Source organism: Pelodiscus sinensis, chromosome 2 (assembly GCF_052426305.1).
Source record: "Pelodiscus sinensis isolate ZL-2025 chromosome 2, ASM5242630v1, whole genome shotgun sequence".
NCBI classification, from domain to species: domain Eukaryota; kingdom Metazoa; phylum Chordata; order Testudines; family Trionychidae; genus Pelodiscus; species Pelodiscus sinensis.
In genome coordinates, this window is record NC_143053.1 from 41,523,470 (window position 1) to 41,543,764 (window position 20,295).

At 45.8% G+C, this 20,295-nt stretch overlaps 1 protein-coding gene and 1 non-coding gene across 2 annotated transcripts; both read left to right on the plus strand.

Annotated features, from left to right (window-relative positions):
- The first annotated feature begins 3,170 nt into the window (after nt 1-3,170).
- On the plus strand, nt 3,171-3,252 carry TRNAS-AGA (transfer RNA serine (anticodon AGA)). Its single transcript has one exon. It is a non-coding gene; the product is annotated as a tRNA-Ser (tRNA).
- Nucleotides 3,196-18,173, plus strand: CFAP418 (cilia and flagella associated protein 418). The gene is made up of 6 exons (XM_075920344.2): nt 3,196-3,543; nt 5,275-5,374; nt 7,796-7,866; nt 11,310-11,375; nt 13,104-13,199; nt 16,919-18,173. The coding sequence occupies exons 1-6, from the start codon at nt 3,422-3,424 to the stop codon at nt 17,076-17,078; spliced, it is 615 nt and encodes a 204-aa protein (XP_075776459.1). The 5' UTR covers nt 3,196-3,421; the 3' UTR covers nt 17,079-18,173.
- The last annotated feature ends 2,122 nt before the right edge of the window (nt 18,174-20,295 follow it).

Sequence of the window (20,295 nt, forward strand, 5' to 3'; positions counted from 1 at the left end):
TGTGTAGACAGTGCCAAAAGCCAAATTAAGCTATTTCAACTTCAGCTATGCAATTAACGTAGCTGAAGTTGCGTATCTTAATTCAATTTTTGCCCTGCAATGTAGACAAGCCCTTGCAGTCCTGCTCCCCTGGAACTCTGTGTTGCTGTGGTTTCTCCATCCCCAAAGCCATGGTAGCCTATTGTAGGGGACTACCTGAGTCTGCGCTCCCCCCAACCACCAAGTAACACCCTCTTTTGCGTATTGGGTTAGTTTATTGAATTAGGCGCTTTGACAATTCGCAAGATGCGCCCGGTTGCCCCCCTGCTCGCTGGGGAAGGGGGTCCGGGCCCACCCTCGCTCCGGACCCCGACCCAGGGCCCTAAGGTCAGGACCCACGTTCCTGCCTAGCGGAGGGGGTTGAACACCCCTAAACTCCCCCGCTCTCAGGGTCCACGCCCCCGCCCTAGGTCACTTCTTCCCCGGCAGTGAGCTGCCGCTAGCTTGGGGGCCCCGGGTTAAGACTCACCCAGGGTCTCCAGTAGTCGGGTCCGTGAGGTGTCCGTCGGGTCTGGCTGTGACGCTCCTCCTCTGCGGGGCTCTCCCCTCTCCTCTGGCCCGTAGTTCCCTTTTAAATTTCCCGCCGGACGTGGGAGGATGACGCTTCCCCCAGCGTCATCACCCGGCAACGCCCCTGGGCGTCGCGCTGGTGACGTCCCGGCTGACGCCATCCCAGCCGACCTTCCGCCCCGCCGGTGTGCTCCCCCGCGTTGTGGCCTTGCTGGGGCGCCCCAGCTCCCCGCCGGGGGCCCCGCGCGGTTTTCCACCCCGGCGAGTTGCCGGCCCCACTTCCCCGTCCCCTCGGAGACACTGGCGTTCTAGGGAGGGGTGGGGCTACCCCGCCACACCTATACATTAGGGATATTAAATATCGGTTAATTGAATAGTCGAGTAACCGCATGAATTCTTATCGGTTAATCGACTATTCTATAGTCCCCAAGGGCGGGGCCGGCAGCAGCGTGGGGTGCCTGGTGGGAACTAGTCTTCAAGGAAAGCCAGTTTTAAAACCAGCTCCTTCTGCGGACCAGCTGCTTGTCGCCCTGTGCTGCTGCCTCTGATAAAGAGGCAGCAGTGTGGGATGACAGCAGCCTCTGCCTGCCGGGGGGCAGTCTAAGCTCCCAGACCTGGCACAAACTGGAACTGAGCCAGGCTGCCTGCGTCCCTGGCTCCTAATACACTTTAAATGCAGAGCCACAGCAAGGGTAGGTCCCAAACATGGAATGAGCCATAACTGAGCCAGGCTGCTGGCCACCTGCTAAAAATTTACTAGTGAGAGGGAGGAAATGCATGTAGTCTATAGCATCAATCTATAAACTTTTTCATATTGGTTAATTGACTGCACTATTACATCCCTACTATAGCTCTGGGCTACTCAACACATGGCCCGCGGGCCGCATGCGGCCCATGGCCCATTTGTTTGCAGCCTGCAGTGAGGTTTGGGTTTATGCAAGGCTCAACACGCGGCCCACAGGTGGGAGCCAGAACAAAAAAGTAGTTAATATAATGGTCTTCTGTTGATATGCGTTTGAGCAGATAAATTCCTGAAATGTCATTGCTCATTAAAAGTGCTGTCATATGGGTGGAAATCAGGTGAATACTGCATTTTATTAATATCAGCAGCACTGACTTAAATGGGGCCTGCGTGTTCTGAAGTCTTGCCTTAATCTTGTACTCATACCTGTCATTGTGAAAAAAGCTATTTGCATGTATTTGCATAAATATTTGCATGTATATGCAACCACACTTAAGTTGCAGCCCTCGGCATGTGCTGTGAGTATTATTGTGGCCCCCAGGGCTTTCAAAGTTGAATAGCTCTGCTATATATTATTGTCAGATTATTAGGGTAGGGGAGCTGTGGCACTGGTGGCAGAAGACTGAGGAAACTGATTTTAGTGTGACATGTTTTTATCTTTGGATTATGGGCAGAAAGCAGAGAAAGGGTGTGTCCTGCTTACAGGATTTTTACACACTCATCACTGGCTTGTCTCTGGGTTAAAGTCATTCTCTGGCACAGGCCTGAGGGAGAGGCCCTCTGTAGCATCTGCAGCCTTGACATGGCTTGACTCAAGAACCAAAATCATCACCAAGTTATTTTAGAGTGGCATCACCTTCAAAACACAGGAATGCGCCTCTATGACAGGTCTGACTGAATTTCATCCGCCCACCCCAAACCAGCTAAGCCTACCCCCTTCACTCTAGCCTATGCATCCCCAAGATCTCTACCACAGCCCTTTTCAACCCATTCCAGAGCTTCTGAATCAAATGCTGCTTGCTCCTGCAGGCTAGCCCTCCTCCTCATACCAGTGCTAGAAGCCTCCAGATCCACTGCCAAACCTACCTCATTGAGCCCACTGTCTTCACCCTCTGGTGCTGTAAGCCATCTCCAGGGAAAGGGAGAACTACACTCCTCATACATCAGTCTCTCCTCAGTGAACTAGGCAGGGGACTGCCCAGCAGGGCCTATAACTACCGCCTCCTTAGGCTGGCAGTGGATTTGGTAGCCCTGTCCCCATAGAGAGCATTGAGGCTCTGGTGTCACAACTGTGCCTACAAAAAAAAACCCAACCTGTTTCTGAGAACAAATAGGGTTTGTGGTTATAAAAACATAGGTATGTCAAGTGCACCTGCAAAAAGAAAAATACCTGTGTGGGTGCAAACACCTTTGCAGGTGGCAAAAATGTGCATGTGATGAGACAAAATGCAGGACAATGTAGCACTTTAAAGACTAACAAGATGGTTTATTAGATGATGAGCTTTCGTGGGCCAGACCCACTTCCTCAGATCAAACCAGATCAAATCAGATCATGTGATGAGAGCAACTCTGGGGAAAAAAACCTCTGTGGGTGCAAGTGGCAAACGTGACTACTGTAACTTCAAAGACAGGCTTTTGTGGGTCATGTCCATAGCTAATAATCTGTCAGCCACAGTACTCAACCTGTGGGGACAACTGACTAACAATCAATTAATGAAATAACTAAGTATTACACAGATGCACAACATAGACCTTTCAATGTCGTGACAATGGGGCAAAAAGATCCAAACACCAGAACAAGCCAAATTATAACTGAAAAGAGCAAGGACAGGCACTGCGGATGCTTCTTATGCTACTGCATTAAACCACTTTGCCACAAGTAGTCGTGGCCGAGTGGTTAAGGCGATGGACTAGAAATCCATTGGGGTCTCCCCGCGCAGGTTCGAATCCTGCCGACTACGGAGTTCGGACGTAGCTTTTGGTGGGGAGGCCAGTCCCAGGATGTTTTATTAGTTTGCTGTGGCGAGGCCCGAAGCCTTTCCGCGGCGGCGCGCCCGAGCCGTGTCCCCATCCCACCCAAGCGCGCGTGCCCGCGGGCTCCTTGGCAACGGCGGGCGGCGCGGCCTGGCAATGGCGGACGATCTGGACGCGCTGCTGGACGAAGTGGAGACCAAGTTCTGCCGCCTACAGGCGCTGGGGGCCGGGAAGCGAGAGCGCGGCGGAGGCGAGGCGGTGGCCGGGGAGAGGGGCAGGTTAGTGGCGGCAGTGGGTGCGCCGCGCCCTGGAGGGCCCGGCTCGGCCTCCCGGCCCTGCCGCTCAGGCCGAGGGCTCCGGCCCTGCCTTGGGCGTCGTGTGTCCCCCGCAGCCCCCACCCTGGCTTCCCAAATCGCCGCGCGTGCCCGTGTCCCCCCACAGCCCCTCCCTGGGATGTCGCGCGTGGTCGTGTCCCTTGCGGCCCCCTCCCTGGGATGTCGCGCGTGCCCGCTCCCCTCATAGTTTCCCGCTCCCTATAGCCCTGGGCGCTGCTTGTCTCTTTCCTCCTCTTCCCCTTTCCCCCCAAGTCCCTGGGGGCTCTTTGTGGCCCTTGGGTCCCGGGGTTCTCGGTCCCTGCCGGCTCACACTCGTTCCTGGCTTGGTGGGGGGTCATTAAAGTAACCTCTTAGAAACCAAGTGTGCCAGCTGGGTTTGTGGGGGATCAGCAGAGGGCAGACCAGACAGGGCAAGCCCTGAGGACGCACTTCCCTACCAACTCTGACAGAAATGTAGCCCTGTTAGTCTGGTTCTGCAATGTGATTTGTCTTTTCATATTTGTTCATTTTTTTAAATTCTATCCTTTGGTATATATGGTTGTGACTACTTTCTTCCACTATTTGATCTGAGGAAGTGGGTCTGGCCACGAAAGCTCATCATCTAATAAACCATCTTGTTAGTCTTTAAAGTGCACTTTAAAGACTAACAAGATGGTTTATTAGGTGATGAGCTTTCCTGGGCCAGACCCACTTCCTCAAATCAACTGTGTGTCCGCTCACATGTAGTGCCCATGTTTTGGAGCTTGTGTCCACTCGTGTAGTGCCCTTATCTCTGCTGCCTCTTGCTTGCATCCCTGGCAGTCTGCTAGCTGGCTTTGGTGATCTGTTGTCAGCATGTAGCTGTGAAGTCACAGTGAGAAAACTAAACTAAACTATGCAGTTACTGTTGTCCCATACTGAACAATACAGTTTCTCTGAACATTAAAGGAAGTTAGAAATTATGTGACTAGTTTTACCATCTATGTGATTCCCACAGCCCCCTTACCCCTTTCATTCTCCTTGTGTCTCAAAAGAAGCAATTTGGCAACAAGCTGAACAGCAATAATAGGAAACTCTGCAGTAACTAATGTAGTTTATTAAACAAGGAGTGTAAACATTTTAGAGTGTCTATCATACATAGATTTGTAACATTGTCTGCCGAGCAAACTGTGTAATTTGATTTTAAATTATCTAAACTGCAGTATTCATGCACTTATCACTGATATGCAGCAAATCGGGTATTGCCACACTCACAGAATCAAAAATCGTTAAATGGGCCCAAAATCACGAGAAAAAATATAATGATTTTCAGTTTGTCATTTGATTTAACTCACCCTGCCCATTTACAGTGTGTGCATGTCCAAATTTACTGGGTATGGTGATTTTGGCCCCACTGAAGTAGCTGTTCTTAGCCCCTTTACCTGGCCAGAGTAAATGGGGAAAGTTTCATTAGTATATAGACCAATATACTTTAAATTGCTTTGATCATTTAATAGTGTTTGCAGATGTTCAGTCTGATTTCCAATTTTTCTGCGCTCCTACGCCACTAACATTTCATGCCTTAGATACTAAAGATATGTTAGAGGGAAAATAGCTGAATGTTTTTATAGCGTTTCTTTAAGCTAAGGAGCTATGGTTAAAACTAATGTCGCTGCTCATTTTACACAACGATGGATTTTCCTCTACATTTTTCAGATCAGCAAAAATACTAACAAAGGCTGTTGTTGATGAAGAGGACATAGATGACATTATTAAAGATATAATTGATGAAAGCAGCTTTTCCCAAAAAACTGTGGTAAGTAGAGTTCTGAAAAATGCTGTAGGAAGGGATTCAGTCAGAAAATGTTTTAAAAAGGGATTTTTAGGGAAGTTGTTGCTTGTTTTTAAATTCTGAGACAGCAAGTAGGTGCGGTGAACTTGGGAGCTTGGGATATGTGAGCTAGGGTTGTTAAAATGTGTGTCTATATGTAAGCATGTAACCACTGAAAAATTCAATAGCAGCCTCTGTCCATGGGGGGGTCGGTCCGAGCTCCCTGTGGACAGCGGATGCTCCTCATCTCCTGGCTCCCTCTGCCACTCCATGCAACTTCCTCTCATACAGAGGCAGCAATGCAGGGTTACAGAGGGCTCCTCAGGAGTGGCTGCCAGTCCCACCCCCAGGGACTATAGAATAGTCATGTAACCAATAAGATTGTATGCAGTTAAATTACTATTCAAATACCCGATATCTAACATCCTTGGTCAGGAACCCAGCTTCTGGAGTCAAGTAACTTTGGTTCCTAAGTAGTTTCTTGCAGGAATGAGTTCCACACACAATGATGGGAAGAGCCCTCTAAGCATTTCCCTGGCATGTCCAGATCCTGGTCCACTGGATATTTGCAGTATTCATAGAGTCGCTGCTCCTAAAGAAACAGTACTTACCAGATTGCCTGTTCTATCTCAGATCACCGCTCCACTCAGCACACAGCCTTTAGATATACTTGATTTCACTACAAACATAAGTTTATTTAACAAAGCACAGAGATTGAAGTAATAGCAAATAGTACTGGAAACAAATGTTTACCTATAAAATAAAGTTATAGTGCATTCTTGAGCCTAGTTAATTACCAAAGTACTCTCATGTCTTATAGAGTTTGGCTTATTCAAAATCCTTGCAGCTCTTTTTAGCCAGCTTAGCAGTGATCCTTCTTTCATGAGACAAATATATTGTTAGCTTGGCTCCTGTATAAAGGATTCCATATGTTTCAGTCCCATCCTTTGTCTTTATTCAGACACAGAGTACCCCCTTGCTCATTGTTCAATCCTGCAAATTTCCTCTTTTTTAGATTTCACGATCTATTCTTTTGCCTGTGGGTCAGTATACAAATAGGCCTACGTTGTGAGCTATACAATATACAAATGACTCATCAATAGCCTACTGGTCCTTGGTAGAGACCTCACATGCCACCCTTTGGTGATCTGTTATGCTTATAACCAATTAACCCCCTGTGCCTTCTGATAATTGGCAAAGCCCAGTTGTGACCCAAGAAGTCCTTGGGTCACAAGCCCAATATCAGAATCTCCCATAGCTCAGTGCATAAACCCTAGCTGAGCTCCTACTAGGAAAAACTTCAAAAATTGCAATTAATGGTCTTGTACTTTCCAGGATTTTTTTTCTGTCATTACCAAGATACTTGTCTAAATACAGGTTGAACCTCTTTAGTCCAGAACCCTCAAGACCTGACCAGTTCCAAATGAGAGAATTTTCTGGACCATGGGAGGTCGATATTGTCTAGCAGCTTTACCAACATTTCCACTGCTTACTGTGCTGTTAGAAGACATTTAGGGGTAAACTAGAGCGAAATAACAGCACAGAACACTTGAGAGCTAGGACTGGTGGCTGTAAACAAACTTAATGGAACCACGGGAAACCTGGCAACACCTATGAAAAGTGGACATCTAGCTAACTAAAATAATTTTGGACAACAGTTGTTTCTGGACGAGAGAGATCTGGATTAGAGTGGTGCAACCTGTAGAAGCTTTATCTTCTTCAGTCTACCTTCTTTGCCCTTATCTTAATTGATGTTGCAGTCTGGAATGCTAGTGTTTCATGGAATCATTGTCTGGTGGTTAACGTACAGACCTGGGAATCAGAGTTAAATTTCTAGCCATGCTAAGCATTTACTGTGTCACTTTGGGCTAGTCACTTAGGCTTCAGTTTTTAAGTGTATTTACTAATTTTCAGTGCCATACTTGAGACATCTAGGATGAGCTTTAAGAAGAAAAAAAAGGTGAGCACCCACAATCCCAGCTGGATAGATTTAAAAGATGTACATTTTGAGTTCAAGTTATTTGATTACTATTCTGCAGAGAGATCATTATTCCCGCCTGTACCCCTCCCCGCAATGCCCAAATATATTTGTGTGGAGTGGAGTAGAATCTGTTGCCTCCATTGTGCTGGGTTCTTGCAGAGCCCTCTGCAAGGGGAAATCAGCATTTGGCAAGGAAATTGAATGAGTACAGGTGTGCTATGAAACTGTTTCCCTATCCCCCTGTGGGGGTATCTACTGAAATTGTGATACTTTTTTAAAGAGCCAGAACACGGTGGTGGGTGGCTTGCAGTTTGTCTACCCTCATTCCAGCTTCCATCAGACCAGTTTCTGGCCAATGCTTATTAAGCAAAACTGAATGATTATGTTATAATGGTATTCCTGGTTCTCTCTTTGTTTTGAGATAGAAACTGAGATCTAAATCTGGAAATCCCACATCTGAAGGAAATAGTGCTTCCATTCAGGCTCATGGTAAAAGGTATGGGACGAATGCTGAACTGAGTGCACGGTGTATACATTCTATCATCAGAATACTATTAATAATGCCTACTATTTAAACTACTAGATTTACCCATCATTGCTCAGATCCTTCAGGGCAGGAGGCTAGGGTGCGGGTGCTCAGGGCTGAGAGGTGAAGGGGCTCAGGCAAAGGGGTGGATGATGCAGGGGTCTGGGAAGCTCAGGGCAGAGCTGAGGCTACAGGATTCAGGGCAGGGATGGGGTACTTAAAGGGGGGGGCTCAGGCCAGGGGGGTTGTAGGATTTAGGGCAAGGGGACCATGGCAGGGAGCTGTGGGTGTGGGAAGCTTACAGCAACGGGTGTGGGAGAGGTGCAGGATTCAGAGAGGGGGCTGGGAGGTGGGGAGGCTATGGGCAAGGGGTAGCGGTACAGGAGTCAGGGTGGGGGGTGAGAGATGGGGAGGGCTCAGGGTAGGGGCCTGAGAGGTCAGGGAGGAGGGGCTTACCGAGGCTGCGTGTGGCAGTGAAGGTGGCACTGTTCCGACGGTGGCCCCTCCTGGGGACCAGAACTGCACTGCCCTGGAAGCTCCTCTCAGGGGGAGCGAGGACCAGTATTGTGCTGACCAGCCCCCCTTTCCCCTCCCCCGGCCAGGAGCTCTCATGGGGGGCCTGCCTGGCCTCCCAGATGGTGGCTCTTTACAGAGAGGGTGGGGCTGGGCTGCCCGGCCCTGCTGGTGCTTCTCTGCCGCCTGGCAGTTCTTCCAGCTGAGGGGCAAGCAGCTTCTCGCAGCAGGGCTGGAGCTGCTGGCTGGCGGAGCTCCCCCCTCGCCCATCTGGCACTGGAGCTGAGGGCCAGGGGGGAAGGGTTTGGGGACTGGAAGCCACTTACCTGGGCCGGTGGCTGGCAATATGGAGAGCTTGAGCTGGCCACTGTTGTCTTGGTGTTGCTGCCCTTCTGTGGTCAATCTGCAATATAACTGTCCCCCATGCATGCTGCCCCTAGTGGCCATTGTGGAGCATAACTGTCCCTTCTATCCGAACCCTCACTTTCCACGTTACGGAAAACAATTGATGAGGATAAGAAGAAGACGCGTACCAAATTTAGTCGTCCTAGTTCTTACCATATAGGAGGTGTTCTTGAGCAAATGGACTCACAGAAGGATGGACGGACTCATGGAAAAACAGACAGATGCACAAACTCTAAAATATATAGAGAGATGACGACGCTGAATTGCAAAGGAGCTAAGTATTTAGAGGAGCTTTAATAGGAGAAAGAACAAATAATGCAGCTTTTTGACAGTTTTGTGCCTCCATAGTACAAAGAAGTTGTTTTCATTCATTTCATAGATTCCAAAGCCAGAAGAGACCATTGTAATCATCTGCTCTGATCTCTTGAATAACACAGGCCATAGAACCTCTTCCAGTATAATCCCTTTTATAAATCCAGTCTTGATTTAAAAACTGCCCTGATGGAGAAACCAGCACAACCCTTGGTATATTGTTCCAGTGGTTATTTACCATTTAAAACTTACACTTTATTTCCATTCTGAATTTGTCTAGCTTCAGCTTCTAGTCTCTGGATCTTGTTATATCTTTGTCTGCTAGACTGAAGCCCTCATTATCAAATATCTGTTCTCCATGTAGGTACTTGTAGCCCGTGATCAGGTCTCCCATAAGGCTTCTCTTTGTTAAGATAGATTGAGTTCCTTAAGTCCATCAGTATAAGGCAGGGGTGAGCAAAAGCCATTCAGCAGGCCAGATCTGGCCCACCAAGGGCTTTGATCCAGCCCGCACGGCTGTTCCAGCACCTGCCCCCTACTGCATTGCCTGGAGCCGGAGTCGCACAAGCCCTTTCAACTGCTTCTATTTTAAGGGCTCACGCCTTCCCTGCACCTGTCAGGTAGCACGTTGCCTGGCAGTTGTGGGGAAGGCATGAGCCCAGGCCCAGCCTTAGGGCAAGGCAAGCAAGGCAGTTGCCTCGGGCTCCGTGCTGCCCAGCACCTGCCCGCCAGCTGCTCACTCGCTGCCCTGCCTAGGAGCTGCACAGCCACGCGGTGCAGCCAACCACAACATGTCGCCTTGGGCCCCACAGACTCTGTGGCCAGGCCTGCATGAGCATATTAAATAGAAGCAGGTGAAAGGGCTCGCTCATCTCCGGCTCCCAGGCAATGCGTTAGCGGCACCAGAACTGCAAGCCCTTTTAACTGTTTCTATTTAAAGGGCTTGCCTGAGCCTTTTAAATAGAAGCAGTTAAAAGGACTCGCAACTCCTACCCTGCTGGTAGCGCATTTCCTGGAAGCCATGCGTGAGCCCTTTTAATTGCTTCTATTTAAAGGGCTCACGCCTTCCTGGGACTGCAAGGCCACACATTGCCTGACAGGCATGGGGAAGGTGTGAGCCCTTTAAATAGAAGCAGTTGAAAGGGCTCGCGTGTCTCCGGCTCCCAGCCAACGCACCAGAGGTGCCAGAGCTGCAAGCACTTTTAACTGTTTCTGTTTAAAGGGCTCCCCTCTCAGGTGGCTGCATTGTCTGACAGCCACTTGGCCGGATCTACTCCTTTAAATAGAAACAATTGAAAGGGTTCACAGCTCTGGCTCTACGCTAGCACGTTGCCTGGAAGCCAAGGACATGCAAGCCCTTTTAACTGCTTCAACAAGCCCTTTCAACTTCCAGGCAACAGCCCCAGGGAAGGCACAAGCCCTTTAAATAGAAACAGTTGAAAGGCCTCATATGTCCCCAGCTCCCAGGCAATGCGCTAGCAGCGTGGCCGAGAGCAGTGAGGCCGGGAGCAGTGAGCCCTTTAAATAGCAGGAATTGAAAGGGCTTGCAGCTCCCATCTCCAGCTAACATGATGCCTGGGAGCTGCAGGGGAGGCTCCAGCCTTTTCAACTCCTGCTATTTAAAGGCTCTGCTCCTTCCATCCGAGGCTCTGCCCCTTCCATCTGAGGCCCCACTCCTTCTGGGGCAGCCTGCGACCACTTCATACATTTTTGAAGTAACCCCCTCCCCTCAAAAATTATTGCCCACCCCGCTATAAGGCATGTTGTCTGTAAGGTTACATTACAGTGCTACATATTATTGTAGTTGCAAATAATGTTCTGCCACATGGAAAAGCATTAACAGTTCAAAATTAGATGTTCTGTTTTGCTTTTCTATGTTTCAGTCCCTATACTATTCCGTGAACACATTGCACCTAGTAGTGTTTTGTGACTCTTGCTTATGCACGTTGAAAAACTTTTAACTCCTATGCTCCTGGATGTTCAGCATTAGTCCAGTAAAGTAACACTTATTTTATAAATACTGTGCCTTACAGTCCTAAGTAATTAATGCATTTGCTGAAAAGGTACATATGCTCATTGGAGGATGACAGGCTGAGTCAAATCAAATTAGGTTGTTGTTATTATGCTACTTTTTCCAAGTGACTCTCAACTAATTTTACTGTTTCTCTGTTGAATTCGTGTAGTTGTTGTCCAGTGTATATTGGCGGAAGCTCTACACCACATGGTATAGGAACAAATATTTCTCAGAGGTAGGAAATCTGAAAGGACTTTATTTGCATTATTACAATCTTAATCCAAGATAAGGTTCTTATGTAAAGTTTCTGTTGAGAGATGATCAGAACAGTCATATTGGGTCAGACCGAAGGTCCATGTAGCCCAGTATCCTGTCATCTGAGAGTGGCTAATGCCAAGTGCCCCAGAAGGAATGAATAGAAGAGATAATCATCAGGTATCACCCATTCCTAACCTCTGGCAAACTGAAGCTGGGAACACCAATCCTGCCAATCCTGGCTAATAGTCATTGATGGACCTATCCTCCATAAACTTTCTAGGTTTTTTTTTTAATCCTGTTATACCAAATGTAAATAATTGGGTTAAACTTACCTTACCTAAACACATAAGAAATTTTGATAGAGTTACATGTGATTTATGTCATGTGTGTGTTTTAGAGACCTCGAGAGTTTATCTGCTCAGTATTGACGCTAAAGGTTTTTTATTAAAAGTAGGGTAGGCTCTTATGATATCACCAATTCATTAGTTCTCCAGTCGTAATTACTCAGCTTAGGCTGGACTTGGATTTCTATTTTTTTTTAATCAGTTAAAATTTCTGGCCATCTTTAGGAAGGAAAAAGCATGCAAGGCAATCTTTTCCTTTGCAGGAAATAAATAAAATAACCCAGAGCCAGTCACAAGAAATTTCAGCCCAATGGGAGTTTTATTCTAAGTCATGTTTTTCAAGTGTTTGTAACAAACTGTGTCTTCACAACCAGAATTATAGGCCAAATCTTGACTCCTATGCTAAGGATTTGCACAGGGAGTTTATGTGGGAAACTTAATTTTTCCCTGTAGAGTCACTTTGGTGCCCACTAGCTTCAGCTGTGTATGTGACCTCTACATCCCTTATTCAAAAGGCAGTTTTGTTTAATGGAACTACTTAGTTGTGGTTACACACATCGTGCAACCACTCAAATTACTTTGCTGAGAAAGAAGAATTGTGAAATATTGCTTCTTAATGGGCAGGGGAAGCAGTCTTCCTCAGTGGCCTTTTCCTTTGTGATCTTTAATAGAGTAGCAGTTCAGCTGCTTTTGAGCCCTATGCAACATATTATCCTACTGCACAACACTAACATAGCTCTACAGTCTAATATCCTAAATGTAGACTTCTGTATTTTTCATCAGGAAACATTGACAATCTTACATAAAAATCAGTATGAAAAAATAAGCTTTTAAAATACCAGCATTCTCTACTAGTAAATAATTTACCTAATACATTCAAGGGAATCTTTTAGCTTTCTTAGTGATAAGACCATGCCTTCTCTTCCTACAATCCACTGCCTCATTCACTGCACACCTTCTATTTTCATCATCCAAATGGGGGAGGAGTTGAGATAGCAGCCTACATAAACTAAATTAACCTAGCTTCAGGGGGTAGCTGAGTCAGTCTGTACTGGATAAACTTAAAAAAACAACAAATGGTCTGGTAGCACTTAGACTAACAAACATGTAGATGGTATCATGAGCTTTCGTGGGCAGAGCCCACTTCTTCAGATGATCAGAGTTTAACCTAATTAGTTCCCAGGGCACCATCCAGCTTGTGCACTCAGTGAGGCAGTGGAAAGTATGATCAGGGATCGTGTAATAAAAACATGTATAATGCATAGTTCTAGCATTTTGCAACTTTTAAGCAAATTTGATTTTGAAATCTTAATGTATTTTTGTAATACATCACTGCTATTTGATTCTGTTACTTTGAACAGAACATGTGATCAGCTACGTTGTACTGCCTGTGACTTCCATGTGTCTCATTACAATGACTACCAGTGGGATAAATCATGTGATTATCTCTTTTTCAGGTATGCTTCAGATAGGCTTGTAATTACTATGGGGGGGGGGGTAATATGCTTATCAGAAATGTACGTTTTAATAGATAAAGGCCCATATTTATTGCTGGCATAGTCAGGTGCTGCTCTATGTAAGTTAATGTCACTTCCACTAGTGATGAATTTTGCCTCTTGTGTTCTAGTGCAGTATGTCTCATTCATGAATAAAGTAAAAATATGACTCTGCTTATGTTATGTATATTTGCCATCATGCTTTTTGTGACACTGACTTATTGCTTCTGTCACTTCTTCCTCTCTGCTGTTAAATACTATGTATATAAGCTGCACAGTGAGATTCAAGCAGTTTGAAAGCCTTTGTTGTAAAAATGCAGACGTTTAACTAAATGTGAGGGTTTCCATGGGACAAAAAATCCTGATCCAATCACTTTCAAAAGTTTTATTTTTGGTTAAATTGTGGTAATTCTCTGCCACTTCACTCCAATGGGGATTTGAAGTCTCTGGATTTATCCTTTAGCCATTTTGGCTTCTAATTTCTCTAAAACCTTTCCTGAGAACCTTAATCACAAATAAGAGGCATATTCCTGATTTATATAGGGAATTTAAATACCTTGAATTCCACTTATTTTGATAAAATCTGTTTTGATCAAAAATTTGTTCTATTGCAAAACATTGGTCAGGTTAACTAGATGTTCAAATTGTGTGAACACCAGGGGGTGTATTGTAGCTTGCAAAGAACGCTGACCCCTTATAACAACACATTAATAAGACATCTTGTTATTAACATTCTCTTCCTTATTGTTTTAGGACATCCTTTGTGTTCTCTCTGATCCTAAGACTTGAAAGACCTTTGTTTTTAATTAATGCTCTGCCCTGATAATTTTTTTAATCTGACTCTTTATTAACTAGAGAGTTTCATGAATAAAAGGGCAGAATATATATTATTTAATGTACAAGTTATTCTCTGCAGTTCCTCCAGCTGGGGTGCCTCTAGTAGGCGGGGAAATTTGGAGATTAAAAGTGACGCTAACAAGATACTTGCAGCTCTAGTGCTGAAGAGGGAAAGAGCTGTTGCTCCCAAGGTGGGGACTGTAACACAATGGGTCTCACTGCCTGCTGCTCCTGTTGTTCCCTAGGAAATTAATTTTTCCGCTCTGGGGTGCCCCCTTTTGGCTGGTGTCTTGTTCCCCCCAGCAGACCCACGTCCTCTGCGGCGAGAAAAGCCGCTCCGCATCTCCCTGGTCTGCTGGGGGGAAGCGCTCCCTGCGCCACCGGAGGCGGCAACAGTGGGGGAGGCACCCCGCACTAGCGGCCCCCCCCCCCCCCCGTTTGTAACTAGGGATCCAACGTAAGTCGGATTGATGTAACCCGGGGACTGCCTGTATTATGTTGATGCCTTAGGCACTTAGGCCTGGTCCACACTGGAGGGGAAGGTTGACCTAAGATACACTACTCCAATTATGTTAATTGCATAGCTGGAGTCAACATACCTTAAATCCCCATCCACCCAGTGGGAAGCTGATGGGAGCACCTGCTCCTGCCTGCTTCCCTTACTCCTCGCAGAACGAGGAGCACCAGACACCCATGGGGGCTGCCCTCAGCATTTGATATAGGGGTCTACCCTAGACCCACTAAATCGAACCCTAGAAGCTTGACCTTCGGAGGGTCAATCTTCTCTGTAGTGTAGACATGCCCGTACATCAGCAAGACAAGGCTTTATTGTGTACACTAACATAATTAAGTCGACATAAGCTGCCTTACATCAACCTAACTCTGTAGTGTAGACTAGGTCTCAGATATTTGATTACATTCCTCTGCAAATTAAACAAGTATACCTATTCAGTTTTTTTAATGTTAATATTAGACACACCTGGTCTGTTAAACATGTCCTAAATCTTGTATTAATGCTTACTCTGTAAATATAATTGTTAAACACAGAGATCTAATGACCATATTCCTATGTAATGTCCTTTAACAAAAGCTCACTTGTAATAATTTTGTTTTTCATACATACGTGACATGGATGTGTAAACCTGTTAATCTTTCCAAAATAAATAGTATAAAAATGAGATTTTAAGGATGGGCAAGCAAATGAGTAAATAAATATCTACCCCACTGTTTTTTGTTCTCAGATTTCTATTTCAACATTTTTATTGTACTCCATCAGTGTACTATTTGAACTGGTATAAGGGCAGCAGATGAAAATTAAAGGAAAGAGCAGGCTACATGTCAGTCATGGTTAAAACATTAAGTCAACACTTGGTTTTTGAAATAACAGATTTTTACGCTGGTACTTTGCTTCATTTGAAGATCTGGATGCTAGTGTAGAAGTAACTTGTGATTTGGTTCACGTTCTCCCTGTTGTCTGTCATTCTATATTATGTGGTGTGATCTTTTTGTCTTTCTACTCTGCACTAGTACCCTTATCCTCTCACCACTGATCCTATAATGATTAATTTGCATATGCTATTTCTTGACAGCAGAATGTCACTATGCATATGTATTCATTTATGATACAAATGAACTAGTTAACTTGGGATAACTTTACAGATACTGTATGAATCTAAACTAAATGAATATTTACAATGTACTTCAGATTCACTCGTTAGACCAGATTGACCCCTCTTTAGGTTATTCTCAAGTAGGAGAGCTGACGCTACTTTAGTCTACGCCGTACTTTGCAGGATGGAGTTGCCTCTTCTGCAGAACCAGCAGAGAACCAAGCCTACAAAAATTTCTGGTTTCAGTACACCTGTAAACAGTAGTTACAGTGCACTGAGACCTTTACTTAGGAAAGCATTATATCCAAGACAGCATTTTAACACCCACTTAAATCCCATTAAAAGTAATGAGACTTGAGTGCACACTTAATGGCCAGCATGTTTTTAAGTGCTTTTCTGAATCAAGGCCTAACGCATGTTTCGTAACCTAGCATGTGGCTTGAATGCAGGCTATTATTGCACTGGACTCTCCCTCTTGTTGCCGATCCATAATCTCCTGTTTCCCTAGAGGGTGTATACCGCAGAGGGGAAAGAACAAGCAAGACACTTTGCTCCAGTCAGAATTATACATCATTTCTGTTTTTTCAGGGATTTTTTAGTGGCGGGGAGGGAGGGAACAGTGCTTCAGAGAGTGGCTATCTCCCTTGCCCTCACCCCAGCTGTTGTACTCTCTCCCAATCTGCATAGACCACCCATGGGGGGGATCAACATTACCACAATACAAAAAGTTCCTTTTCTTCCATCTAATGTTACTAAAAATAGGGTCCCAGGAGGGTTTTGACCCAAGGTTTTGCCTTCTTGAATTTTTATTTGCTAAAACATAGTTTTTTCTTGTTTTAAAAAAAAAACAACGTTAAAATGACTTGAGTATATAAGCCTCTAAATCATTAAACCAGAGAAGCTATTGCACTATAACCTCAGTGCTTACCATTAATGTGATTTTTAAAATTGCATGAGACAAGCCCATTCAATAATTTTATCCAGCACTGTGTGAGGACTTTTATAGCTCCCACAGTGACGGAACCTGGCACTGCAACAGTCCTTTACCAACAAGGAACTGGTTCTGAGGGCAGAATTCTATGGGCTGGCATCTTTTCTCAGCTTCACATGCTACTCTTCCTAAAGTCACTCATAGTATACACATCCAATGCCAGAATTTGGCTACATGGTGCAAAGTGCTTATTTTATAGAAAAAAGAAACATCATACTAAAGTGAACTTATTTGATTGACAGGAATAACATGCCTGACCTCAGTAAATTAAGAGTGAAGATGATAAAGAAGAAGGGATCACGGGCTTATGCTTGTCAGTGCAGTTGGAGATCCATTGATGAGCTAACTGACCTCCGAACTGACCGACAGCTTCGTTGGGTCTGTGGTAAACATGTAGAATGAAGTCTTCTTGAGTGTTTGGTATGCATTCCTGTGTGAAAACAGACACTCAGGACAAACTGACTTCCTTTTAGTTGGTATTCCCCACTCCTTTCTCTGCTCTCAGAAAATGGAACCTGAATGTATTATCTAGAACTAGATAGAGACACTGAATTCAAAACTGAACATTTTTTCTTCTTGCTGTAACTGTCTCATGAATTAAGATTATTCACAGAGGAAATATTCAGCTTGGAGACCTTCTGTTCCCAGCTGCAAGTTACATTAAAAATGTCAATGATAAGTGGACTTGAAGCTCCCCTCCCCTGTGCCAATGGAGGGAGAAACAAAGTGGAATCCAACATGAGGCACAGAAAAGGGGAAAAGAAAGAGCCCCTAAGCATGGCCTCCTGAGCCAGCAGAAGACCTGTACAAGATCTTTGACTCCATGGAGATCAAAAATGTCAGAGCTGTGGAGCAGCCATGCCCTGTGGCTCTCTTTCAGAGGTAGGTGACTATCCACACGGAAATTAATGCCCCTACTACTACTTTGCCTGTAGCCCTATGCAGGGGAGGTAAGGTTTGCAGCCAAAGGAGCAAGTAGTACAGTGCCAGAAGGATAAGGACAAGACCAAGTGTCACCACGCAAGGCTTCACTTTTCTTTATTCACAAATCCCAAGAGCTGCAGAGTTTGCAGGCTGCCATCCAAGCTCCTTAGTGCCCATCACCCTTTGGTTCCTCAAAGCCCTTTTTCTGTAGTACAGCATTCTGTGGAGACTTTGAGTTGTATCACTTAAATTCTTGAGCTTTATCTATAATTAGATGCTTTAAAGCAGGGCTACTCAACACATGACCTGTGGGTGGGATCCTTTGAACATGGTCTCCACTGGGAACATGCTCCACAATGGTGAGGCATCTCCCAGACGGGGTGAGCATTGAAAGATGCAAGCGGATGGGCTGGCTGGAACAGATGGGTACAGGCTGTCGGCATTTCTAGCCCCCATGGAGGAGGTGCTGGGAGCGCCAGGGCATCATGGGAAATGCTGGCTGCTTAGCCTTGTAGGCAGAGCCTGAGAGGTGCTGACTGACTCACACTGGCCACATTTGGGTCCAGCGCCACAGCTTAAGGCTTAATCTTTGTATTCATGCCCGTTAGTGTGAAAAAAGCTTTTTGCATGTATATTTGCATGTATATGCAACCACACTTAAGTTGCAGCCCTCAGCATATGCTGTGAGTATCATTGTGGTCCCCCGGGCTTCCAAAGTTGATTAGCCCTTCTTTGAAGTGTAGCCACGGCAGCACTTTAATGCTGCAATGTGGCCATGGCAGGAGCATGGGAAGAGAGCTCCCAGTGCTTCAGGTAAACTGCCTCCCAAGGGGAGTAGCTAATTCTGCTGGGCGCACAGCTCCCATTGCTGTAGCCCAGTTTACACTGGTGCTTTAAAGCCCTCTAACTTGCTGTGCTTGAGGGAGGATGTTTTTTCTCACTCTGAGCCAGAAAGTTGCAGTGCAGTAAAGTGGCAATGTAGATTTATCCTTAGCATGCTCTCTCTCCACTCTTGGTTTTACCACAGGGAGGGGACAGTATGGCCCTGAATTGTTTAATAACTAGAAGACTTACCTGGCATTGTCCTGGTCTTTCAAGGCAGGGAGCTCATGGTGTGGTGGGTGCAGGAGTCAGGGCAGGACCTTGGGTTGTGGGGGGCTGTGCAGGAGGCTGGGGGATGAGAATAAAGGACTGGAGGTAGAGAGGGGCTGGGATGGATCCCATCTTTTCTCTTCCCACAGCTGCCACCCTTCCTCCCCTCTCCCCTCCCACCCCCAGCTATCAGGAGCCTTTTTCTCCCCCCAGACACCACCACTGGCCACCAGGGATCTTTTTTTTCCTCCCTTGTACCTCCTGACCGCCAGGGGTCTTTTCTCTACCCCTATCCCCCAGCACAGTGGCCAAGGGCCAGGAGAGCAGAGGGAAAGGTTTGGGGCAGGAGAGCTAATTATCCAGTCTAGTGGCAGGCAAGATGGTGGAGCCCCGGTATTGCTGGACACTCCCTTGGAAGTACAACTGCCCCCAGTGGCCACTCTCCATATTGTTTCCCTCTGAACAGCCCATCTCCTCCCTTTCCATATGGAAAACAGTCCCTTTCCTGGCACTTCTGGTTGACCTGGCACAAACCTCTGACCTTACTTTAAGTTAAGAGAAGAGAAAGCTGCAGACCAAATTTGGTGGTCCTAGCTCCTACTGTTTAGGAGTTATTGAACAAGCAGACTCACAGACAGATGCAAAATGCAGGACAATGTAGCACTTTAAAGACTAACAAGATGGTTTATTAGATGATGAGCTTTCGTGGGCCAGACCCACTGAGGAAGTGGGTCTGGCCCATGAAAGCTCATCATCTAATAAACCATCTTGTTAGTCTTTAAAGTGCTACATTGTCCTGCATTTTGCTTCAGCTACCCCAGACTAACACGGCTACATCGCTACCACTATTCTACAGACAGATGTACAGATCTCTAAAAGATAGGTAGATAGATTAAATAAATACTCAGTTCAGTTTTACGAAATAAGTTGGGGGAAATTGTAGCCTTGCAGCACTTTAGTTTATCTTTAGAAAGGGATGTTCACATTTAAGAGTTCAACAAGATATATCCCAACTGTCCTGGGCTGTGTGTAGACTGGCAAGTTTTTCCGCAAAATCATCTGCTTTTGAGGAAAAACTTGCCAGCTGTCTACACTGGCCGCTTGCATTTCCGCAAGAACACTGACGATCTCATGTAAGATCGTCAATGTTCTTGCGGAAATATTGTACTGCTCCCGTTCAGGCAAAAGCCCTCTTGCGCAAATGACTTGCGCAAAAGGGCCAGTGTAGACAGCACAGTACTGTTTTGCGCAAAAAAGCCCCAATGGCTAAAATGGCAATCGGGGCTTTTTTGCAAAAAAGCGCGTCTAGATTGGCACAGATGCTTTTCCGCAAAAAGTGCTTTTGCGGAAAAGTGTCCGTGCCACTCTAGATGCTCTTTTCCGAAAATGCTTTTAACGGAAAACTTTTCTGTTAAAACCATTTCCAGAAAATCATGCCAGTGTAGACATAGCCCTTATGTTTGGGTTTTTCAGTTAAAAGCTTCACTTCAGAAATACTTCATATCTCAATAGTATGACTGGCCAATTGCATTCCCCCTTAAAACGACTTCCAGTACCACACTAGTTGGTGAGATGTTTTGAATTACTATTAATGTCATTGCAG

Coding starts and splice junctions, on each gene's coding strand:
- CFAP418 (XM_075920344.2), top strand. CDS start 3,422: ATGGCGGACGATCTGGACGCGCTGCTGGACGAAGTGGAGACCAAGTTC. Junction 7,867..11,309: donor ATTCAGGCTCATGGTAAAAG/GTATGGGACGAA, acceptor GAATTCGTGTAG/TTGTTGTCCAGTGTATATTG. Junction 11,376..13,103: donor GGAACAAATATTTCTCAGAG/GTAGGAAATCTG, acceptor TACTTTGAACAG/AACATGTGATCAGCTACGTT.